The 26,622-nt window shown below is 38.6% G+C and overlaps 1 protein-coding gene across 1 annotated transcript in view; it reads left to right on the forward strand.

Moving 5' to 3' along the window:
- The first annotated feature begins 2,910 nt into the window (after positions 1 to 2,910).
- Positions 2,911 to 26,622, forward strand: part of ENTHD1 (ENTH domain containing 1) — a 94,955-nt gene continuing 71,243 nt past the window's right edge. Inside the window, exons 1-2 of the mRNA XM_044227350.1 lie at positions 2,911 to 3,259; positions 20,429 to 20,671. Of these exons, the coding sequence (XP_044083285.1) occupies positions 2,911 to 3,259; positions 20,429 to 20,671 (592 nt within the window). The remainder of the gene's footprint in view (positions 3,260 to 20,428; positions 20,672 to 26,622) is intronic.

The following is a 26,622-nucleotide window of genomic DNA, read 5'->3' on the forward strand; positions in this document are numbered from 1 at the left end:
TAAGCAATAGGATTATACTGCTTTGTAAATAAGATGGTTATGGTCCCTGCTGTCATGGAGTTTTTGGTCTGGTGGTAAAGAAAGCAAATAACAAATACATAGGTACAGATCATGGTACGTGAATAGGTGCAGAAAGAATATATTGGGAAGATCTGAGTAGCTAATGTGCTTACTGAAGGCCTCTCAGAGTAGGTGACCCAGATTGGCAACATGGAATATCTTAACTTGCCTCCGTTTCTAAATATTCTATGGATTTGGGTAGCCAGACAACCAAGATTCAGGTGTGAAAATTACCCTCTTGGGCACCACTTTTGTCTTAGATGTCCCATCACTGTAATTACAATCTCAAGTTTCTAGTGGTATGAGTAAACTGAACATTTGCATGTAGTCAGGTTCTAAAACACAGAAGACTAACGTATAATTTACCACTAACATCAACTGAACTCCTTGTTAATCTGAAAAGATAAGAATAGTAGAATGTGTCTTACATATTCTATGGTCATGTCACAAAGTACTATGCATTAGTAAATGGTATTAATTCACTCAGCTAGACTTTTTGCTTTGTGGGTGTTTTTTTTTTTTTTTAAATGGTTGGGAATTTAAACTAAAATGGGAATTTTAAATGGTTGGGAATAAATTTTTTTTTAATGGTTGGGTATTTAATTTCAGTATGATGTTACGCACATCCTTTTTAAACTACTCGATTGGATTGAAGCCTATTACTGGATAATTTCCTGGGGCAGAAGTTTCATTTAAGAAAATACTTTTAAAATGCAAGATAGAGAATATAGGAAAACCTAAAAATTAGGATTTTTGTCTCTCCAAAATATAGTATCATCAAAAAAGAAAAAAAATAGTGTTTTAATGACTGTTGTTCAATTCCAGCAGGTAATGATTCTAACAGATTTTTTTTTTTAATAGACTTGTGAGGAAACAGATCAATATTTGTTTCTCTAAGCCAATGTCACAGTGCGTCTCTGCATCGTGTGAGCTTGCTGGAAGGGAAAAAAGGACAGTAGAAAAAGAAAACACTCACGACTGAAAATTTTAATGGCTTATTGAAACACATTACAAGTCTGGTTTTCACTGCAGGAATGAGTCAGATAAAAATGCCTGTGTTTGAAGTGCAAACAAAAGAGAAAATCAAAATTGTGAAAACACACAACTTCTCTTTTTCTTCCTAGGATTGACAATAGTCTCTTTCTGAGAAATGTTAATTAAACTGATACATTTTCCATCTTACTTATTTGAGGATGTGTTATACTTTTACAAAAAAAAAAAAGTTAATTACCCTTTCTCTTATTTTTTGAAAAAGAAAGGATAGCTCATATAGTTTGCTTCTGGAAATTTATGTCTTCTTAAATACATATACAGTAATTAATCAGACCTGAGCTAGGAGCTGTGAAGGTCAAGGCAGAGAAACAAAACTGAAAACAAGACAAATTTGTTATGATTTTAATGTCTTTCTTTTCTGTGCATGCGGTTTCTCTAGTAAAATCTGATTATAGATCATCAAGGTTTCATTGGGTCTGGATGCTTGTCAGGGCTTGAAGTCAATTTAATATACTATCTTGGTGTGACCATCAGGGGTGAATCACCAGGGAAATTGCAAACTAACTAACCCACCTTAATGCGAAACAGTGAAAAAGAAGGTAGGGAATGGTTTCATGTGAACTGTGAATTGATCATTCATAAGCTTCATTTAAGGTTTGGGGGCTACAGACCTCCTTTAGGTTTTAATGTATTTTGTATCAACAAAAATGGGCCTGTCTTTGTGTGTACTTGTTTTGGAATGTGACAGATACATGCTGATCACTCCAGTTTTTAGAGAAATTTTTACCCGATTTGAATCATACTACTAACATTCTTTACTCCTAAACGCATAGTTCCTTTTCTAAGGCCCAGTAAAGAAAGTAATTTATCCTTTTCCTTGAACCTTATTAACCTTACCAGTACTAAAATACTCATCGAGGGTATCATGAGTTAGATGTGGGGTTCCCTGTGGTGCAAGTACTTGTGTTAATAGTTGACAACCCTCTCTACTTTCAGGTTAACAACAAAGCAGAACGTATTTAGATCTGATTCTAGTGACATGTAGTTCTAAGAATACAGCCATAGGGTCACATGATGATCCCAACTCAGTTGTTACCATCCTAATTACCTTTAGGACATACCATTTTTTAAAAAAAGATTTTATTTATTTATTTGACATACAGAGATCAAAAGTAGGCAGAGAGGCAGGCAGAGAGAGAGGAGGAAGCAGGCTCGCTGCAGAGCGGAAAGCCCGATGCAGGGCTCGATCCCAGGACCCTAAGACCATGACCTGAGCCGAAGGCAGAGGCTTTAACCCACTGAGCCACTCAGGCGCCCCAAGACATACCATTTTTATACATGACAACAAATCTTAAGCAGGGAATGTCAGAGTACAAATCCCATTTTCTTTTCCTATCTTGCCCACTGTCCTATAATGTTTTAAAATTGTCTTATTCCTGGCCAAAGAGGCTGAATGCTATCTTCTGCAGAAATTTTTAGGACTAGAAAGACCCTGTATATTTCTTTAAGTAATATAGACCAATCCCTTTTGAGAGATTTTTCCCATATTGATGCTAGGAAAATTTAGATGGTGCCTCAATTCTGGCTGATGTAAGTGAGGGGCTGATTTCTAAGTAAACCTAGATTTTTCAGACTGACTTGGTCTTTTATAGACATTTCAAAAAGCATTTAATGTACATACTTTTTTGTGCTTTGCTTTGCAGGAAATTGATGTCTCATCAAAATGGAGATTAATCATTTGTATTTGGGAGCAGCAGAACTGGGGACCAATTACCTCTCAAGAGTTTTCTAAACCAATTATCATAACTCCTATTCCATTGCTCTCATGCCCATCTCACCTTCAAACTTGTCTTACCTATGGCATTCAGGAGGCAAGTGAAAAACTTCGTGAAAAATTACTCAGATGCTGAAATAAAAGTCAGAGAAGCAACTTCTAATGACCCTTGGGGTCCTTCTAGTTCTCTAATGTTAGATATCAGTGACCTGACTTTCAATACAATTTCTCTGTCAGAGATCATGAATATGCTATGGCAGAGACTCAGTGATCACGGGAAGAACTGGCGCCATGTATATAAATCCCTTACGCTGATGGATTATCTCATCAAGAATGGATCAAAGAAAGTTATTCAGCATTGCAGAGAGGGGTTCTGTAACCTTCAAACACTAAAAGATTTTCAACACATTGATGAAGCTGGAAAAGACCAAGGTAAAAGAAATGCATACAGTGCGCCAAGAAAGATTAGAGGTTTGGCAGGGGATCATTTTAAACCAGGAGCTGGGGAAAAGTTGTTCTGAAAATTTTTAGCCACCTTTCTTCTGGGGCAGTTATAGCTTCCCTTTGTGTTGACCCTTGAGGGTCTTGGAGAGCAGTTGTTTGTTTGTTTGTTTTTTTCCCCCAAAAGATGTGTAAAACTAACACACCTAGCTTCCTGATAAAATGATACCTAATAGAAAATGAACAAAGTGAATAAAACAGGAGGCATGGCAGCTTGGTATAATAATGTCACTATAATTCATAATTATAATTAGACTGGAATTCAGTCATAAATGTAAGGAAGCGTTTCCAAAGACTACAGAATCTTCAGAGACGATCTAGATGAAAGTACTTAGATGAATTCAAAAATTTAGGTCATAATTTTGTCGGGGGTGAAGGAGGGGGTGAACGAGGGGAAGGGCATGTGGAGTACTGAACTGAGATGGTTTGATAGTGTCTGGGATTACAATGCTGAAAGAATCAGCACTTCCTCCTTGTCTGATGTAAAATTAAAATTTGTGCTTAAAGTGAATCGTCTTAGGAATCATGAGAAGAGGATAAAATTCAGTGTAGTCTTTGTGTTAAGTATACATTTTTAGAATAGACTTTTTGAAGAGCAGTTTTGGGTTTATAGAAAAATTACACAGAAAGAGGAGAGTTCCCACATACCCTTCCCTAGCCCTTCCCTATTATTTCTCCTATTAATGTCTTGCATTAATGGGTGCATTAGTTATAGTTGGCAAATCAGTGTTACTACATTAACTAAAGTCTTCTGTTTACCTTAAGGTTCACCCTTTGTGTTTTCCAGTTCTGTGGGTTTTGAAAAATGCTTGTCATGTATGTCCCATTCCAGGATCAAGCAGAATGGTGTCGCTGCTCTGAGAATGTCCTGTGCTCCACCTCTTGGTTCTTTCTCCTCTGCCTGGAACCCTTGGCAACCATGCATCTTTTTATTGTACTTATCGTTTTGCTTTTTCCAGAATATCGTCTAGTTGGAATCATACAGTATGTAGCTTTTTCTGACTCGTTTCTTTCCTTGACAGTATGCATTTAAGAGTCTCCTATATCCTTTTTATAGCCCCAGATTTCCTTTCTTTTTTTTCTTCCTGTTTTAAAAATCAGCCTTTATAGTGATACAATTCAACATGCCACACAGTTTGCCCATTTAAAGTATAGGATCCTGTGGCTTTAGGTGTATTATTAATTTTTTAAAATTGCGATAAGATGTAAATAACAAAATTTTTCATTTTAAGTGTGCAGTTCAGTGACATTGATTCCATTCACAATGTTGCATAACCATCACCACCATCTACTTCCAAAACTTCTCATCACCGTAGACAAACTCCATAACCATTAAGCAATGACTCTCCTGCTAACCTCTCATCTTTCTTTTTCTGTACTTTTGCTTATTCTGGGTACACTCACATAAGTGGAATCATATAGTATTTGTCCTATTCTGTCTGGCTTATTTCACACACCATAATGTCCTCTAGTTCATCTGTATTGTGGGATGTATCAAAACGTCATTCCTTTTATAGCTGCATAACATTCCATTGTATAAACATACCCCGTTTTGTTTATCTGTTCATCAGTTGGTGGGTTCTTGGGTTGTTTTCACCTTTTGACTATTGTGAATATTGCTGCAATTAATGAAATCATCCAAGTGTCAGTTTGAGTCTCTGCTTTCAACTCATTTGGGTGTATACTTAAGAGTGGAATTCCTGGATCAAATGACAGTTCTATGTTTAGTTTTTTGAGGAACCAGTAACCTGTTTTCCTTAGAGGCTGCACCATTTTACATTCTTAAGAGTGATGTAAAAAGGTTCCTGTTTTTCCACATCCTTGTCAACACTTATTATTGTCCATCTTTTTGACTATAGCCATTCTACTGAATGTGAAAAGTAGTATCTCATTGTGGTTTCAATACACATTTCCCTAAAGACTAATGATGTTGAGCATCTTTATATGCCCTTATTGGCCATTTATAGATCTTCTTTGGAGAACTGTCTGTAGGAATCCTTTGCCCATTTTTAACTGTTTTATTTTTAAATTGTTGAGTTTTAAGAGTTCTTTATATATTCTGGATACAAGACCCCTACCAGAGGGTGGTTTGTAAATATCTTCTCTCATTCTATAGGGTGTCTTTTTATTTTCTTATTAAATTTTGATGAAGTTCAATTTATCAATTTTTCCTTTGGTGCTTATGCTTTCAGTGTCATATGTAAGAAATCATTGCCTAGGGGCGCCTGGGTGGCTCAGTGGGTTAAGCCACTGCCTTCGGTTCCGGTCATGATCTCAGGGTCCTGGGATCGAGTCCCGCATCGGGCTCTCTGCTCAGCAGGGAGCCTGTTTCCCTCTCTCTCTCTGCCTGCCTCTCCATCTACTTGTGATTTCTCTCTGTCAAATAAATAAAATCTTAAAAAAAAAAAAGAAATCATTGCCTAATCTAAGGTCATGAAGATTCATACCTGTGTTTTTTTTTCTAAGAGTTTTATAGTTTTGGCTTTTCCATTTACATCTTGGATCCATTTTGAGTTAATTTTTGTGTATAGTGTGAGGTAGAGGTCCAGCCTCATTCTTATGTGGGTATCCAGTTGTCCCACTACCACTTTCTGAAAAGACTACTTTTTTTTCCTCATTGAATTATATTGGCAGCCTTATGAAAATCATCTGACCATAGATGTAAGGGTTCATTTCTGTGCTATGATCTCTGTGTCCTTCCTTACACCATGCTACACCATTTTTTAAAAAAGATTATTTATGTATTTATTTGACAGAGAGAGAGATCACTAGTAGGCAGAGGGGGAGGGTAGCAGGCTCCCTGCTGAGCAGACAGCCCGATGTGGGGCTCAATCCCAGGACCCTGAGATCATGACCTGAGCTGAAGGCAGAGGCTTAACCCACTGAGCAACCCAGGTTGCTCATGCCACACAATTTTGATTACTGTAGCTTTGTAGTAAACTTTGAAATAAAACTTGAGTCCTCCAGCTTTATTCTTTTTCAATATTGTTGTAGACTTTCTGGGTCCCATGCATTTCCAATTCAAGTTTAGCATTAGCTTGTCAATTTCTGTAAAAAAGGCAACTCGAAATTTGATCGAGATTGCATTGAATCTATAGATCAATTTTGAGAATATTGCCATCTTAACAACATCAGTTCCTCCCATCCAAGAACACAAGATGTTCTTTTTTTTGTTTGGGGCCTCCTTTCATTTTTTTCATACATGCTTTGTAGTTTTCAGTACATAAGTCTTAATGTTTCTTTTGGTAAATTTATTTGCAAGTATTTCATTCTCTCACTCTCTCTTTTTAAGATTTTATTTGACAGAGATCAAAAGTAGTCAGAGAGGCAGGCAGAGGAGGGTAGGGGGAAGCAGGCTCACCACTGAGCAGAGAGCCCAATGCAGGGCCCGATCCCAGGACCCTGAGATCATGACCTGAGCTGAAGTCAGAGGCTTAACCCCCTGGGCCACCCAGGCACCCCTGGAATTGTTTTCTTAATTCCATTTTCAGATTATTCATTGCTAATGTATAGAAATACAACTGACCAAGTTATTTTTGTGTATTGGTCTTGTGTCCTGCCATTTCTGAACTCGTTTATTAGCTATAATAGTTATTACTTTTTAAAGATTCTTTAGGATTTCCTACATGAAAGATCATGTCATCTGCAAATAGAAATAGTTTTACATTTCCTTTCCAACCTGGACGCCTTTTATTTCTTTTCTTTTTGCTTAATTTCCTGGCTAAAACCTCCTGTACAATGTTGAATAGAAGTGGTGAGAGCAGATATCCTTGTCTTGTTCCTGATCTTAAAGGAAGCTTTTGGTCTTTTAACTCTAAAGAGTTAAGTAGGATGTTGGGTGTAGGTTTTCACAGATGCTTTTTATCATAAGGTTGTAGGAGTTCTATGCCTAGTTTGTTGAGTGTTTTTATGGGGAAAGGCTGTTGACTTTTGTCCAGTGCTTTTTTTGTCATCTGTTGAGGTGATTATGTATTTTCTCCCTTTACTCTATTAATCTGGTGTATTACATTGATTGATTTCCATGTAGGCACCAGGCTTGCATCCCTAGCATAAATCCCACTTGGTTATGTTGTGCATCCTCTTTATTTCTGAACTGTTTACTTAAGGTCAGGTTTGAGGTTTAAAGATTTTTATTAATTTTTTTAGAGAGAGAATGCGTGAGAGAGAGCAAAACGAGGGGGAGGGGCAGAGGGAGAGGCAGAGAATCTCTGGTGGACTCCACATTGAGTGTGGAGGCCAACACAGGGCTTGATCTCATGACCCTGAGACCATGACCTGAGCTGAAATCAAGAGTCAGGTGCTTAACCAACTGAGCCACCCAGATTTGAAGTTTAATGATGAAATTAGAGAAAATCTTCTTGGGTTTTGATCATGCTGTATTTCTTAATCTAGAAATTGTAAAGATATCAATTTCCATGGGGATTAAACTTATTATTAAAACTTAAAATAAAATACTAATTAAGATTTTGTCTCCCCAAGAATTAGGTTTTAAAAAGGCATAATATTTTGGATGATAGTGAATGGGATATAATCTTTTTGTGTTTTTTTTTTTAACTTTACAGAGTATTTTATCACTATACTAAGCACTTTAATAATTTTTTTAAGCAGAAAGAATGGATCAGCCCCTGCTCTAAAGAGTTTATTAATTATTTTGAGAGATAAAATAGATAAGCATGAAATTATAAACAAACATTTATGCATTTATACCATTTCTATGTATGGTATATTTAGATGTACGGTATATTTATGGTATGGTATATTTAGATATGTCTAAATTCACTATCATAAAAGCCTTTCAGATTTCCTAACAGTTGAGCTTAGTGTCAAAGAAGTAAGCACAGGTATACTACCTTAGATTTTATAAATAACTCCTGTTGATTTGGTAGCACCAAGAGGACAAGAATATTACTTATCTTTATCTTTTACGCATTTATCTTTTTGTGTTTGTTTTCTAATGAGTGTAACATATTAGAATAGTAGCTCTTGGCATAATTTAATTTATACATAAACAAATGTATATATATATATATATATATAGGGTAGATGCATGCACAAAAATTTATTACTGGTTGGGTATGCCGTCAAAATAATTTGGGAACCACTTGCTCTCAGGATAAAGTCAGGCCCCTTAGCATGTTCCCAACTGACCTTTCTACTCTTATTTTCTTAGTCTTCAATCTAATACATTGCATCTAGCATTACTGGTAGATTATTTGCTTCCACCTCTCTGCGCTGATGCTTAAGATGTTTCTTCTTCCTTGTTATAGTCGTTTCTTGCTATATGTTTGTTGAGTTCCTACTTAGCCATCAAATCCTAGCTCAGAGGTCTTTTCCTCTATATCTCCAATGATCTCTTCTTTTCCCTCACTGGGCAGAATTAATTGCTGCAGTTCTTCATTAATAATATCAGTGTGTGTGTTTTTACAGTATATCCATTTGATATATATGTGTATGTATGTATGTATGCCTGTGTGTATATATATACATCTATATGTACAAATATATCCTTGACTAGATTCTGAGGGTATATGTCATATGACAATCATCTTTTTACACTCGGGCCTTGGTACATACTAGACATCAGTAAATTTTTATTGAGCAGAAGTCATAAAAAAGAGCAGGAGATTTGAGGTAAGAAATGCGATTATTGAAAAACTGCTCAGTAAGAATGATTTTGTTGGGTCAGAAAAGAAAAAAAGAGAGTGAAGTTTATGCTGAGAAATCAATGGAAGAGAAATTGCAGTGATCCAAGTAGTCTATAGCTAGATCCTACCTGAGATACAGGTTATCAAGAAGAGGCAAAGAAAAAAGATAAAAGCAGAACAAATTACAGAAAAAAGACCTTTTGTTTGTTTCCTTGATTGGTTTTTACCCTTTGCCTAGAGTACTCATCCCTAGTTACCTGCACTGCTTTTCCCACACACTTTAGATCTCTGCTGAGAAAGTCATCTTATTAGTGAGGCCCTTTATATCTGCCCTATTTATGAAAAAATCAGCCCTACCCCACTCTTTGCACTGATATACCCTAGCCACATTCTGTTTTATTTTTCTTAGTAGCTTTTCTTATCTGACATTGGACATATTTTATTTTAGTATTTATTTGTTTTCTATCTCTTCTTACCAGAATGTAAGTTTCACGAGGGCAGGGTTATTTTACGTCTGCTTTGTCCGTGTTCTATCTCCCAACATTACAAAGGTGCCTATCACACCATCCCTGCCCAGTGATTAATAGAAGTATTACAGTATTCTCCCCTTATCTGTGGTTTCAGTTTCCACAGTTTCAGTTACCTGTGGTCAGCTATGGTCCGGAAGCAGATGATCTACCTTCTGACCTATTGTTCAGAAAGTTGGTAGTGGCCTAGTGTTATAACACCCTGCCTACGCCATTCATTTCATCTCTTCACGTAGACATTATCTCACATTACCACATGCAGAAAGATGAGTGGACAACAATAAAATATTTTGAGAGAGAGACCCCATTCATATAATTACTTTTATTACAGTATATTGTTATAATTGTTCTTTTTTATTGTTGTTGTTAATCTGTTACTGTGCTTAATTCATAAATTAAACTTCATCATAGGTATGCATGTGTACAAAAAAAACCTCATATGGGGTTTAATACCCTCCACAGTTTCAGACTTCCAGTAGAGGTGTTGGAAAGTATTTCCCATAGCTAAGGGGAGGCAACCGTACTATAGGGGGGAAAAGTTGAGAAAACAAAAAACAAACAAAAAAAAAAAGTTGAGAAAACAGTTCGGAAAACTTGGGGAAGAGGAGAATCTTGTTTTCAAATAGTTTGTTAGTTGACATTTCGAATAATGTTCTCAGTATGGTTTTCCTCAACCTCCAGACAGCTTTTCAGATAAAGTAAGTTTAAAGCAGCCAGCCTAAATATCAAACTAAAAAAAATTTATGAAAAATACATGATTTTCACTGTTTCCAGGTCTTGGGGACACTCTGTATTATATTATAGTTTTAGGGTTTTTTAGGTTGACAGTTGAACACATTGCTTTACATTTAGAGGTACTTTAACTGAAACAGTGCATGGATCTTAAATGTACAGTTTGATGAATGTTGGTAAGTATAACCAACTTCGAGATTGTTCAAGATAAAGAACATTTCCATCATTCCGGAAAGTTCCTTTATCCCCCTTTCTAGTCAATTCTCCCTCCTTCCCAGAGGCAACTGCCATTCTAATTTCTTCTACTACATAAATTAGTTGTGTTTGTTCTTGAAATTCATACAGATGGAAACATATGTGTTCTTTTGCCTCTGGCTCCTTTATCTCCACTAATGATTTTGAGACTGGGGCATGTTGTTGCATCTATCAGCAGTATGGTTCCTGTTTATTGGTGAGTCCTGTTCCATTATATGACGTCTGTTTGCCCATCTTCTGTAGATGGGCATTTGGTGTGTGTATAGTTCTTGGCTATTATAAATAAAGCTATTATGAGCCTTCTTATGTAAGTCTTTTTGTTGCCATATGTATTCAGTTTTGTTGGGCATATGCTTAGGAGTAGTATTTCTGGGTCATAGTGCAGGTGTATATTCAACTAAAGTCTTTTAAAGTGGTTTTTACCATTTCGCACTCCCACCAGCAGTGTTTGAGAGTTTGTTACTCCACATCCTTGCCAGTGTTAAATACTGTTATTATTTTTTTTAAAATTTAACCAATCTGATGGGCATATAGGGTTGTTTCAATCTCCATTTCCCTGAAGAGTTGTTGAGCACCTTTTTGTATAATTCGTGGACATATGAATGTCTTTTGCCTAGTCAAGTGTTTTGCCTATTTTCAATTTTTATTTTTTGCTTATTTTTTATTTAATTTATAGGGTTTCTTCATACATTTTGGATATGAGTCCTTTATCCGATATATGGATTACAAGTATTTTCTCCAAGTTTGTGGCTTGTCTTTTCACTTTCACTTTCTAAATGTCTTTTGGTGAAGTGTAGTGTGTTTTTCTCCTTTTTATGGCTGATGCCTTTTGTGTCTTGTCCAAGAAACTTGCCTACCCTGAGGCCATGAAGGAATTCTCTTGTTTTCTTCCAGACATCTTACGGTTTTAGCTTGGTCTATGATTGATCTAGAATTAACTTTTGTGTATATTGTGAAGTAGAAGTAAAGTTCATTCTTTTCCATGAGGTATCTAGTTGTTTGAATTATTAGACTTTAATAACAGCATTTTCATGTATGGTATCTCATTTGAGCCTTTCAGCATCTTAGAGGAATGAAAGTTATGTGTTATCTCTCTTACAGAGATGAGGAGCTAACACTCAGACAGATTAAATTATTTAGGTAAGATTGCACAGCTAATTAATAACTGAACATGATTAAAGCTCATATATCCTAATACTGTTTAGTCCTATTCTATTATTACGCTACACAGCTTCTTCTAATTGAGTTTTTAAAAATATCTGATCAAAGTTTCACTAAACTAATAGAGTGAATTTAATTAAAATTGTCTGAAAAATCCCAGTTGAATGTTTCATACCATCAAATTATTTATTTATACAAATTATGGCATTCTTTTTATAAAACCAATTCAGGTTCTCAGAAATGTGTGCATTATAGATTTATGTACTTCTTTATTCTCAATTAGGTAAGTCATGAGATTGTGGTTAATTTTGTTTAAATGGGCCATTTTATATGTACACACACTCATATTTAAATTAAAAGTAGATTCCTTTTAAAAGGTATATTTTAGGGTTGCCTGGGTGGCTTAGTGGGTTAAAAGCCTCTGCCTTCGGCTCAGGTCATGATCTCAGGGTCCTGGGATCAAGCCCCACATGGGTCTCCCTGTTCAGTGGGGAGTCAGCTTCTCCCTCTCCCCCTACTGCTCCTTCTCTCTCTCTTGCTCACGCTCTCTCTCAAATAAAATACATAAAATCTATTTTAAAAAAGTAATGTTAAGCAGTTTTACTAGAAGTAACATAGTGTGCACTGGTGACATTGGTGCCATTTTATTTTTTCACTGTCATTATCAGTCATCTAATTTGAGGAATTAGATGCTTCACACTTATATCCATGGCTGATTTTGTACAGGCTGCCTCTCTGCCTCCAGAATTGGCCCTTACCAATCACCTACCCATTTGCTCAGTGAAATAATGTCTTAGAGTAGGAAGTAAGCCTGGTGAGCCAGAGTTAATACAAATTAAAATGTAAACAGCAAAGACTCTAGACAATGTGATTCATTTATAAATTTATAGATTTTACATTTGTATATTTACATATATTTTGAGGAGGAGGAGGTGGTTTTTCGAGTTTAGGTTCTCACAGAAAGGGGGAAGACACCAGGTTTAGAGAAAGGGTTTAGAGAAAGAGGGAATGAGGGCAAGTAGGAGAAAAAAGGAATGATTGGAATTTCCCTTTCAAGGTGACTGTACTACATTACAAAGAGCCAAGATATCTGGAAAGTGAGTTCAAGAAAAAAAAATATTTAAAAGTGTAAAAGAGCTTTTTAGATGTTGGCTGGCTGCTTTAAGGCTAAAACCCAACTAACTGAAATCTGAGGATATTTCTTGTTTTACAGAAGGGACAGAACAGGGGCTGGGGGGTGAGATAGGCAGTTCCCAGGCACGTGGGGTAGTGGCTAAGCACTGTGGACAGAATCTAGCTTCCCAGTGCATCAGACTTGATTTTCTCACTCTAGCTGAGAGACAGCAGTCGTCAGAATTCTCTAACCATCGGCCCACCTGGATGGATAAGGGTGGGTGGATTCATTCCTGCAAGGTAGATGTGCTCATTTTCCGAGAGGTGGGTTAATTAACACAAGGCTGCTGAACAAACGTGGTCTCTTGTAACAAACATTCTTAGAGTTTTGTTAAACAGATGAATTTCCTTTAAGCAAACATACAGGCTTTGGGTCATCATAGACTGTTCTGTTACTGTTACAAGTTACTTAAGAGTTATGTTACTGTGAGGTCAAACAAAACCTTTCTACCTGAAACAGTTGAATATTTTGGATCACCTTTTGCTCCTTTGAACAAATATAGTCATTGGTCATCACAACAGCAAGAGACAAACCACGGAATTTATTTAAACTTAAATACGGTAGTCCAGCCAGTCCTCCCACGTTCCACTTAATATGTTGTACACACGTGGATAACAGAGGACAGTAAACAAACAAGGGAGAATAACCACTTTAGCACTTCGGGGCTGTGTCAACACATTCTCTTCTCAAGGTTCTCATCAAATAAAAAAACTTACATTTGTATGCTAAATTCAGTCAAAGAAATTGAAGTCTATATTATGGTCTTTCCATAGAGCCAGTCTCTACCTTCTAGCTTATTATTGACTTTATGACTTTGGGAAAGATTTTGTCCCCCTAATCTTACTTTTCTCATCTGTAAAATGGACTTCGTGAGGACCGGAGATAATGTCTGAAAGTCAGGAACCTAGTGAGTCATCAGTCAATATTGGCTAATACTGTTAGTCCTTGGCGTATTTTTATTTTGATTACTTTTATTTCCTGCAGTGTATGTTCATGCCCAAATAACGCTCGGCGCAACCATTCACTAGGAAGGGCTTTGCCAGCTGCCCTGTTTGCACAGTTCCTGCCCATCCAGTGCACCTGTCCACACACCTGTCGAGGCACGCAGCTGTCTGACCCAAGTACTTGTCAGTCCCTTCACTGCACTGCCGGGTTTGGAGGGTTGAGGTGACTTTATTGGTATCCCTGTTTCTTCACCCGGTTTGGTGGAATGCCAAATAAATGTTTGCCGGCTGAACAGCTGACTAGTGGTCCAAAGAAGGGATTGGTCCCTTTTTTTTTTTTTTTTAATTGATTGTTTTAAGAGCTCATTATCCTAAATGTTCTGTTTTTCTACATATAGGTTTATTTTTATTTACCCTGCTTGGTCTTTGGAGATCATTTTTTTTTTGAATTTTATTTATTTATTTGACAGAGTGAGATCACAAGAAGGCAGAGAGGCAGGCAGAGAGGGTGGAGGAAGCAGGATCCCCGCTGAGCAGAGAGCCTGATGTGGGGCTTGATCCCAGGACCCTGAGATAATGACCCGAGCCGAAGCCAGAGGCTTAACCCACTGAGCCACCCAGGTGCCCCTGGAGATCATTTTTGATGTGAGGATTGATGTCTTTTCTGTAAAATTCCTAGCCCCCTTTTGCTCTGAATATTGCCTTTTTGTGATTATCATAATTTTCTTCTTTTGAAACTTCTTCTAAGTGAATACTGGGCCTTGCAATCTGTCCTTTATGACTTTTAATTAATCTTTTTAATCTTGTTGCCTCTGGATTGTATTTTGGAAGAATTCCTTGATACCATTCTTCAATTACCAACTCGTCTTCAATTTCTCTTCAACTGTTAAATTCTGGAGTTTTTCTCGGATGTTGAGGGTTTTTTTCTTTTTAATCCCACTGACAACAGTTTTCATTTCTAGGATTTTTAACTGGCTCTTTTCATATCCATCTGTTTTTACTTCATTTCTGCCTGTTTTTGTTTTGGTTCATAATCTCATATTTCTGGTTGTGGATGATTCCTGTATTAATCTCTCTTAATCGCATTTACTTAAAAATCTTTGTTTGGGGCACCTGGGTGGCTCAGGTGGTTAAGTATCTGACTCTTGATGTCAGCTCAGGTCATGGATATCAGGGTCCTGAGATCAAGCCCCACTAGGGCTCGCCTTGGGTGTGGCACCTGCTTGGGAGTTTGTCCCCCTCCTCCCTCTGCCCCTCCCCCCGGCCCCGCTTCACACATACGTGCTCTTTTCTCTTTCTCTCTCTCAGATAACTAACTAAATTCATTATACATGAAAATAAAAATCTTCATTTATGATTCTAAAGTCTTCTAACGAATCTAGAATATTGCTTATAGAATCCTGTGAAGCGCTGATTTCATTTGGAGTGAAGTTGTGTTTTGATTGCTGCTTTTATCAACCATCTTTTTAAGCATTAGATGTTTCTAAAAAACTATTTTGGAATTTGAGTTTTCTGTCTTCTTTTGACTGGGACATTCTTCCTCCTCCATCTGTGTTCGCCCCTTTATGCTGGTTTTCAGTTCTTGCCCCTCCACTTCCCTAGAGCCTCCAGGACAGCCCTTACTGAGGCCCCTCAGGGCTCACGCCCTGTGACAGAACCAGTGTCTTGGATGTGGTCGCTGAGGTGGCGGGTGGCTTGGTGTAGTTCCCAGCCTTAAGGCTGCTCACGTGTCTTCTAGCTTCTAGATCACAGCCGCAGATACGTGACAACCCAGGAAGCAATTAGCAGCTGGGTTTTTTCCCCTTCTTGTTCTTTTCTTCTCAGCCTTCTCTCACAAACATGGATGCTCCCCAGTGAGACCAGCTCTGGTTTCCTAACGCCTGAGGAGCGGAACCGGCTCAAGAGCCCGGCAGCCCTGTGGCTTCAGCCCTGGTCATCGCCTTTTCATTCCTCGTACATTTCTGGTTTGTGGAGGTTTTTACCTTGTTTGTGAGGCCGGCGATGTCTCTCACTGCTGTGTGTTTGGAGCGGAGCACAGGGGCACTTCGAAGCATGAACTGACTGGGCCAACTCGACTGAAGGTTTTTTTAACTTGAAAATGACACTGTTGGGGAGACTGCTCCCCTCCCTCCCCGCCCTACCCTCAAGCTCGCCCGCAGAGACATTGTGGAGGATACAGGATAAGGGAGACTGGAGATAAGTCAATAATTCAGAACTCCGCAGGCGAGAAAAGAGCAGCGCCTGAACTAAACTAAGGGAGGTGGAGCGCAGAGGACCGATGTAGAAGGTGCTAGCTGGTCCCGTCAGCAGACGTGGGTTCCCGGGTGTGGAGGTGAATGTTCACATTTTGGGTTTAGAATAGACGTAAAATTCATTGAGAAAGGAATCTAAGAAGAAGAGTAGGGGTGCCTGGTGGCTCAGTGGGTTAAGCCGCTGCCTTCGGCTCAGGTCATGATCTCAGGGTCCTGGGATCGAGCCCCGCATCGGGCTCTCTGCTCAGCAGGGAGCCTGCTTCCCTCTCTCTCTCTGCCTGCCTCTCCGTCTACTTGTGATCTCTCTCTCTCACTCTCTCTCTCTGTCTCTGTCAAATAAATAAATAAATCTTTAAAAAAAAATAAATTTTGGTTGGTTAGTGGGTCAGGTATGGAGGGAGGGGGAGTTAAGATATTTTATGACCACAGTTTTAGGCCTAAGACATGTTTTTCTAGAAGTCTGCTGTGTGCCTTTGCTGCCGTCACATCTCATTGCCCAACATCTCTACATTTACTGTATTTCCAGATCCCTTTACATGCTGCTCATTTGTGTGCTTATAGGCGCACTTCCTCTGCATTTGGGACATTTTTTTCTCAGCGTGTTCCTTCATTTATTTAATAGACATTTCCGAAGTAACTCTTAAGCAGGTATAATTCTGGCCTTCATGGATGTTATGCTGTAATGGAGGAAAAGGACACTTATCAAATCAATAAGAATTGCAGCATGTGGAAGTGCTGTACGAGAGCAGGGCAGGGACTGGAGAGTGTGCAGGGCAAGTGGGGAGGGGCTTGCGATCCCTCAGCAGGAGGTGAAGTCCGAGCTGAGCTGCTCCCTCTGCCTGAAGGGCTGCAGGCCTGGCCTTTTCTTGCTGAGCGAGATGCCTGTGATCCGACTGTCCGACTGTCCGTCCCTGCACCACAGCTCGGTGTTTAGCTCCTAACTGTGCTTTACTTCCTTCAGAGCATTTATTTGTATCTGGAATTTTCTTGTTTGGAGATCTTGTCTTTTTTTCTCTCGCTCATGTTTCTAGAACAATTCCTGAAACTCAAGTGTTGAAAAAATGATCAAATGACCACCGAGGGGAGTAAGTGCGTTTCCTTGGCTATTGGTTTGGCCCAGAGTTGCTCTAGTGATTTGCATGTCCCAGTCCTTTGTGTGAGTTTGAGAAGCCTCCTCAGGTTGGTTTTCTGTCCGTTCATTTTTCTTTTCTCTTGACTGTCCCCTCAAGTCCACTGGGCCCTTCTGATGGCGGTTGCCAGTGGGAGCGTGCCACCCTCTGGCCAAGGGGACAGGCATGTGACTTTCAAGCTGAGCCTAGCCTAGTCATTCTCCCGGATTTTTCCAATTTGAGTGAAGGAAGAGGAAGGCTTCTCAGGTGGCAGAGTGTGAGGCATGAACCTGGAACTCTCTGTGGCCATGTCCACATTCAGGTGGAGGAAGCCGGTCTGCAAGAGGAGAAAAGGAAAGCATTATACAGAAGGAGGAAGGGATGGGGGGAGGGAAAAGTAGTCCTGGGCGTTCTCCAGTCTCTGCCTCTTTAATTGAAGCCCAGTTGCAGCCCCTGGTTTTCCCATGGCCTGTTCAGTTTGAGTTTCTATCACTTATAACCCAAAGATCCCTGATTTCCTAATTAAAATAGAATATAGCTTTATTTTTACTTTACCCTTCACGTCAATAACAAGCTTTACGTCTTGGTGTATCTTTGGGTATTGATCTGTTTCATAGTTTGATTTCTCATTTCAGAGTCTCCATGTCTCCCTCTCTTTGTCGATCTCCCCCTCTCCCTCCCACATTCTTCCCCCCTGTCTCTTTCTCTCTTTCAGACACAAAGCCGTGACTTCCTACATGTGTTCTATTCCACAATTCCGTTCTAGTGCTAGGTCGTTCCTTTCCTTTCAGAAACATATTGCTTAGCAGCAAGGAGATACCATCTTTTTGGTACTAATTGTTATTTTTACTCATCCTTGAAGCACATTTATTGGGGTTTTAGATTTTTTTCACTTTCAACTTTGGTGCTTTAGAACAGCTGGGTTTCTACTGTCCAGCATCTCAATGGTGGTGGGGGAGTAGCCATGGCCATGCATAGCCTTGAGAACGAAGCAAACCACTGTGGCAGGCTGTCACCTGCTCCCTCAGGAAAAAGCCCTCATGTTTCAGGGAGAAGTGCTTCGTCATTGTGGCTGGCTTTCTGCTTGATGTACCTGCTTGGACCTTTGAACTTTTGTAGCTGCTTTCAAGTCCCACCAGTTCATGCAGACTCCGACTGAAATAATCCACATCTGTCCCATAATTTCTAGTTCTGACCTCTTGTAATTAAGGGTGTTGCAAGAAACTCTTTCAGGCCAGGCACCTTTCTCAGGCAGCTACACTGTAAATTGGCACTCGATACCTTTCATCCGTCTGCTTCCATTTGCGTTATGTCAGGGAGAAAATGGAGACTTTTTGGTAATTTGTTCCTTTATCCATTTTTTTACTCAGCAAAGATTTATTGAGTAGCTCCTATGTGCCAATCATTCTCCCAGACACTGGAGATACTGGGTGAATGAGGCTCTCTGCCCTCATGGAGCTTGTAGGTGAGGAAACAAACAGTAAACAAGTAAATAAATGTGTATATATTATTATGTGTATATATATATTATTATGTGTATATACAAACATATATATGTACACACACACACACACACTAGCAGGTGGTGATAAAATGGGTAAGGGAATAGAGAGTGATGGGAATGGGGCTATTCTGGATAGAGTGGGCAGAAGTAAGGCTTCTCTGAGGAGGTGACATTTGAGTAGAGACTTGAATGAATTAGGGACCTAGCCATGCAGAGTCCCTGGCCGAAGTAACAGCTAACACACAGCTTGAAGGAGACAGAGAGCCTGGTGTGACCGCAGAATAAGGCAGTCTGGGTGGTTCAGCTGGAGGAGAGAGAGGAAGCAAAAAGGAGATGAGTTTTTGTGAAGTTAGAAATGGAAAAACAAGTTTTCCACTCCTTCCCCCAAACTAAGCTGCGGCAGTTTCAAGGGAGTAGTGGTGTCTGGCACATTGTCCCCAAGGGCTGACAGTCACAGCAGGCTTCTATCAGGCGACAAGGAGTGGTAACCCAAAACCCTGCAGGATTTTTTTGTTTATGGACTACAGATTCCTCAAAGGAAGTTCAGGGTGTCAAGAAGGATACTCTTCACAGCAGTTATAAAGGAAGTTTGGAAGGAGGAAGTGACTAAGAAATGAGACTGAGAGTAGATAAAATAATCTTGGGAAAGATGGCAACTTAAGCAAAGGTTTCTAACACCGTCGTAGCAGCCCTTAATGAAATGACTGGCAGAGAACATGTTGGCCGGTTTTGTCAAAAGCACCCTCCATTTGACCATTTCTCATTACTTCCCCTGCTAGTAAGTTGTAGTTGGATATATTAATATTTCAATTCACCACGCTTAGAGCCCAAAATGAACACAGTAGTGGGTCTCTAAGGACTTGTCATTTTACTCCTGGAGGAAGGCTTGGGAAAACGTGAGATGTTCTATTATGAGTTGGTCCCGAGATGTGGAGAGGGAAGTGGTTTTCCTTTATCATTTTTCATGGGAAGGGATTGAGATTAGTAATAATAATACTATATATTTGAATGAGTATTCTTTTGTATCTGTGATTTACACTGAGCAGAGATGCTTCTACTGGTTTTCACATCAAAAATTCAAGCCCAGACAGACCACCTAACATATCAGAGTCATACAGTTGGTTAAGGACAGTATTGTCATTAGGATTCTGGTCTTAGACTGTGCTCTGGCACTCTATTAATGGCATCAAGTTGTTTTAATAAGACGTTTTGTCAAAGAAAATCTAATTGTCCTCCCTACTCTTGTCCCACCCTAATGTCCTCCTTTAAGGTAACCGATATTTACAATGCGTGGGGACACCGCTGGCCATCTGCCTGCCTATCCATCATCCATCCACCCGTGTATTTCTCTATCTACTTCTCTCTCCTGTATACATATATGATGATTGATTTTCCCGTGTGCTTTACTGATTCGACTCATAACCATGCATGTTACTTTAAATCTTTAGCCAATGTCATTGTCCTATATCTAGATCTAATTCATTCCTCTTCTTTTATGCCTACATTGTTTGGTTTATTGCAGAGAATGAATTGTTTTTAAAAGGAAATATATTTGAGTGAAAAATGTCATGTCAATAAGTGATAGGATTTCATCACACATTTAGGTACTTCTTAAGGTATAAGAAAAGGAGTACTTATTGACAACTCCAATGAAACTTAGGTTTCCCTTTGACTTGTTACAGATTTTTTCTGCTTTGCTACACTGTTTACATTTTTCCCTAATTTTCTTTAGAATAGAAATTAATTGTAACTTCAGTGAATATTTTCTTACCTACACCAATTCAACGTATTTTTCAGGGTATTATATCCGGGAGAAGTCTAAGCAAGTCATAACATTGCTGATGGATGAACAGTTGCTGCACAGAGAGAGGGAAGTAGCATGTCGGACAAGACGGCGTACCTCCTACTCTATGACATTTCCTAAAAGATTACCTGGTACAGCTAACTCACCAACAGCATGTGCTTCCGCCCACACACCAGAAACTCCTGCCTCAGAGAAGAAACGTAAGCTTCTTAAGGTTGCAAGGCTACGTAATAAAAGTACGTATACTGAACACAGACCTACAATGTAGTAGGTATCATTTAAGAACAATTAAAAAATATAAAACATTAGGTTTTCATGCTGAAATATTAATGCTATATTAGTACTCTTATTACTATGTTAGACATTGTACTGTACAAAACAGAGATGAAGAGTAATAGTAGAAAATTTTGTGATTATTTTTGGAATACAGGTTATCTGGGTTTCCAAAAAAGTGGGATTTTTGAGCTTAAATGGTATTAAAGTAGTGATGCTTACTTGGCATCATGATTCATTTTAAGATTTTCATTATAACTAGAATGTGAGACTCGGGGTCTGGGTATCGTGCATTTTGTGCTCTTTGATCCTACATTTGCTTAAAGGTGCCTCAGAATTCTGAAAGTGTCTAAAACTCCTACAGGATGACAGTGCCTCATAGTACATACATTTTAAATATGAACTGAACTTTTTAAAAAAGGAATTTCTTTGTAGCGTTACAGAAATCAGTAGGGAGATACAATTATCTTTCCTATTAAATTTGCTAAAAAGTAAAGGAATGTCAACGGACTCTGTCTTCTCCGGTACAAATCCTGTTGTGAAGTTTTGTATGAGGAATGAACAGTTTGAGGAAGCAAAAAACATTAAAGAAATGTGACTTGGATCCTTGTCCCTTGAAAGGAACTAAACCTCATGCTGTAAGTGAGGGACACAGCAGGAGTAATGTAGAGTTAAAATATTTTCAGAGGCTGGCCTGCTGGCTTTATCCTGCAACTCTATTAAGGAAGATCCTGAAAGAGCTACAGGTGTTCAGTTCGAACAGATGTTCCAAATGTCAGTTAAATCTGGAAATTAAGAATGTTCATAGTAATACCAACGTGGAACAATCCTAAAAATCACTAAAAAGCTAAATACCAACGTGGAACAATCCTAAAAATCACTAAAAAGCTAAAAATCACCAAAGTACTTTTCTGACTCGGTCAGGGGTTCTCAAATGTTCTCTCTCTTTGTGCTTGTGTGGACTGCGAAGACGGAAAGACAGTAAAAGACAGTAAATGCCATCTACATGCTTCTAAATGTAGTGGAACCTCTTTCTTGAGGGCGGCCATTTTATTTTGAAATAAATCTCCAGGAATGATAAGAGACCCATTCTGAAATTTTCTCACGGAAGCCTTCAGTTCAAACTACTACAGAAGAGGGGTACAGAGTAAAATCACCAACTATGAACTGGCCCAGAGTTTCTTCACTGCTTTTGCAACTGCTCTGTTGCCTTTCTTATTCTCCCTCCATTGCTTTTCTCTCTTCCTTTCTCTTTCATTATAAACTTATATTTATGGAATTTATTTGAAGTTTGAATTTATTTGAACGTATTGAGCAGAAATTTGGAGCTATAACAGTGAGTAGACCATAGTCCCTTTCATCATGGAGCAAATATTGTAGGGATAGAGACATATACTAACCACACACGAACAAAATAGATATAAAATATTATGCTAGGGACAAGTCCTATAAAGAAAAGGAAAGCAGGGTTAGGGGACAGAGAGTGACAGGGATGGCTTTAGTTTAGGTCAGGAGTGAGGGAAGGCCTTTTGGAGGAGGAGACTCAAATGAAGTGAGGGGACAGTCCATGTGTATCTGGGGTGTTCCAGGGAAAGGAAACTCCACGTGTAATCTGGGGCGAGCTTGGTGAACTTACTGTAAACTTAGGAAATGAATCTTTAAATTGCCAAAGAAGTAGCTTAGCTCTGAGCCATTTTTATGATTCATACAAGGAAATTGAGTTTATTGCTTTATAGTCACTGCTTTTTTTTTTTTTTTAACCCCAAATGATATTCTCTAGCTTTATGACACATCTTGTTCACTAAACTGAGCTTGGAATGACTTTTTGACTACTTTTAAAAAGTCAGTCTACCTTCAAATGAAGTTTTGCTGCAGTTAATTTTTTTCATATTACGAACATGTATTGAATACTTATTATATGCCAGACACTGTTCTAGGACTGGTAACCAAATTGGATGCATTTCTGCTCTCTTAGAAGTTATTGGGGTGCCTGGGTGGCTCAGTAGGTTAAGCCTCTGCCTTCAGCTTGGGTCATGATCTTAGAGTCTTGGGATCTAACCCCTCATCAGGCTTTCTGCTTGGCAGGGAGCCTGCTTCCTCCCCTCACTCTCCCTGCCTCTTTGCCTACTTGTGATCTCTGTCAAAAAAAATTTAAAAAATGAAGTTATATCTAGTGATGGCTTTCGGCCTATTTAAAAAAAAAAATGTTCAAAAGGAGTTTTGGTGAATGATGGCATCACCAAAATGAATTGTAGTTTAAGAGTACTATTTAAAAGTGAATAGTGAATGTTTGGATGTAAAAACTTAGTGTGTTAGAAATCTGTTAAATTATTTAAAAACTTCATTTATCCACCACTAGGTATAGATGCACATAAACATACTAGATACATAGATGTGTGTGTTTGTGTTCAAAAAAGAGTAATTGTATTAAGCTTAGCAAACTAACTGTTTCCACATGGGCATTTGAATATGAAGCTGTATTTTTTTTTTTAAAGATTTACTTATTTTAGAGAGAGAGTGTGAGTATGAACACAAGGGGAGGGCCAGAAGGAGAGAGTCTTCAAGCAAACTCCCCGCTGAGCACGGAGCCGGACCTGGGGCTGGATTTCACAACCCATGAGATCATGACCTGAGCTGCAACTAAGAGTTAAAAGTAGTTAGCTGACTCAGCTGCCCAGGTGCCCCAGAAGCTGTATTTTAAAAGAAGAAAGGAAACTGACAATTTGGTGTATATGTTTTGGGGGTGCTGAGGGAGATAAGAAAATGAATTGGGGGAGCATTAATAGTGGGACAGAAGTAGCTGACGAAAACTCAGAGATCGGTGAATCAGTTAGAATTCAGTGTTCTCAGAAGTGACAGTAGAAGAGACCACCAAAAATGTTAACAGCTTACACAAAATGGGATTTTTTTCTCTCTTCTAAAAATAATCCAGAACTAGATATTCTAGGACTGATATGGCTCTTCGTGATGTCAGGGACCCAGGCGTCTCTCTGTCTTGTTGCTCCAGAGAGGCTGAAAAATGTAATTTTTATCCTGGACAGCCATGTGCCCCGATTAAAGTTAGAGGATCTATCATTAAGGAAGGAGAGAATAAATATATGGGAAATTCAATAGTTCCTACTGTAGTGGTAAAGAAAAGAAGAAACTAATTAATCATGTTAATGCATGGTTGTCAGACTAAATGGAATAGAAAACATAAATTTGAATATGTTGAAAATGTGGACAGGTCACTGAGAGTTCATAAAGGACATAACGAAGAGTATTTGGAGATTTCACATCGGTACCACCGGCAACTAGGAACCACTCTAGGCCTTGGAGAACAGAAGAGGTGTTTAGCTTAGTCACAGAACTTTGCTTTCTTATTACTGAAAACAGCTGTTGGTGGAAGATAATTCTTATTGCTTTGTGTAGAAATGAAGGCCATACGAATTGGAGAGAAGCTCTGTAAGAGACAGTTGTTTTCCATCCAGCATCCTGCTCTAGGGTTATTGAAATGAGGGAAAGGTAATATGTAAAGATAGAATATAGAGAGGAAATGGGGTAAGCAGATGATGTATTGGAGAAGAAAGAGAAATTGAAAGCGACTAACATTTCAGAGAGGCAAGTGATGGTATTACACAGGTGCATTTCCATCAGGAGGTATTTAAAGACATCTCTAAATTATTTAGTTATATTGAAATGTAAAGTTGAATCATTGCTAGAAATCTGATTCCCAGGCTTCAGGATCTAGAGCTGAAACAGCTGTGCCAGGCTTCTTTGTGGTAAATTAGCAAGGGGAAATAGGTGCTTTGGAGAAGGTGTTATGCACACATTACTACCTCTATCCCCTTTTTTTCTATTCCTACATGTTTTCTCCAAGTTTTGATTGTGGTAGGTGGCTTGGAAAGTTTTTGTTTAGGTAATTTTATTGCTTGAAGGAAGAGATGGACTGAATGATAATTATTGTTTGATGTACATGTACTCTCACTACGAATTCATCTCCGTGATGCCGTCATTCACCAAAACTCCCTTTGAACATCTTTTTTAAAAAACAGACTGAAAGCTATCACTGGGCATAACCTCCAAGAGAACAGAAATACAAGAAAAACCCTATGTGCACAGTTAAAACTCTTGCTTCTCTGAGCTGTAAGCATCAGTCATGCCCTTACCTTAGAGGTGATAACGATAAAAAGCTATCACCAGAGACACTGCTTCCAACCAGACCAGCAAAGCATTAATTACCTCTGTTGGTCATCTGATCTTCCATAAAAAGCTTCCTTTTTCACACTGGTGTTATACTTTGCAATGGAACTTTACTTCTATTAGAGGAGGATTACTTTGGTCTATGTTAAATGTAGTAGCACTCTATGTCATGGAAATGTTTCCCTAAAAATCATGTGTATTTCCTGTTGGACCAAAAGTAGAACTTCAAAGTAGTAATGATTTTATAAGCACAAACTCCAGTGTTAATGTTACTTCCTATGGGGAACCTTGTACTAACAGAGTTGATGTGAAGTCACACTTGGTCCCATATCCCACGCAGTCTACATGGCAGGGCTCACGGCACAAATGACAGTTCCTACTAAAACAGCTGCACTGATGAATGTCAAGCAGTGATTTTTTTCAACTTAAACAAGTATACAATAAAGAAAATAACAAAACAACAGTAGCTTCCATCTCTGTCACCCTAACCCAACTGCCATTAACACCTTAGAATACTTACTTCCAGTCTGGCTCTTTTCCTTCTTCTTTTTATTTTATTTTTAAGTTATCTCTACACCAAATGGGGGGCCCAGACTCACAACCCCAAGATCAAGAGATCAAGAGTCACATGCTTTACCAACTGAGCCAGCCAAGTGCCCTTATTTTCTTTCTTTTATTTTTATTTCAGAAAAAAATCACTCTATTCTTGTAAAAACAATGCAGGCTCAAAAACACTAATGAATCAATATTTTTCAATGTCTTCACTCAGAAATAGCCATAACTCATGTCAGATGAGCATAAATTCTAGGCATCTTTCTGTGCATATATACATACAGAAAATGGATAACTGGAGAGAACTTATTTTTATAAAAATGGCATTGTACTAGATGCATTTTTTTTTTTTTTTTACTAAAAGGTATTTTAGGTCTACTTCTAGTGATGAGACTTACAAGGGGTTCCAAGAAACTCATTTATTGCATAGTAACCAAAGACTAAATGATGAACCATTGCAACATTTCTGGCCTCGCTGGGGGTATGGGAAATCTCCAAAGATCTTGCCTTCCAAAAATTCCAATTAATTAATTAATTTAATTAAGTAAATAAGAACAGGACAGGTGAGCAAGAGTCAGAGTGACTTGGAGCTGGTGCCTGAAGGCCCTGCAGGTGTCTTTCAGGCTTGAATTGTTTAAGAAGGGCACTTGTCAGTAGTTAAGAAAATGGTTTGGGGCCTTACTTGAGCATTGAGAAGGAAAGCCTGGGTTTGTTGTGCTGAACCAGACACTAAAGGGTGGGACTGAGTGATTCAAGGCAGTTTTCTCTGCAAGAATAAAGACCAGTTCACAAGTTAGGTCCATAGGATTCCCTCCAATTAAAATCAGGCAATGAGCTCACAATCTATATCACCAACCCAGGAAAAAATGAGTAGCCCCCCAAAGATTGTTGATAGTAGAGAGGCCAGATACATGACATAGAATACGCATTTAAATATCTAAATAAACAAAGGATTAATCACGGCATTGATATGGAGAGGTAATGCATGTGTCAGAGAGAGGTATATGGAAAATCTCTACTTCTCAATTTTGTTGTAAACCTAAAATTGCTCTGAAAAATAAAATATTAAAAAGACATACATACAAGCAAAAGTGTCAAACTGGATTGATCCTTCTCTAAATTAATCCAGTTATTCAGATGTCAGTTATATATGCCATTGCCTGGCTCCTTGGGCCAAACT

This window comes from Neovison vison, chromosome 12 (assembly GCF_020171115.1).
Source record: "Neovison vison isolate M4711 chromosome 12, ASM_NN_V1, whole genome shotgun sequence".
Taxonomy (NCBI): Eukaryota; Metazoa; Chordata; class Mammalia; order Carnivora; family Mustelidae; genus Neogale; species Neogale vison.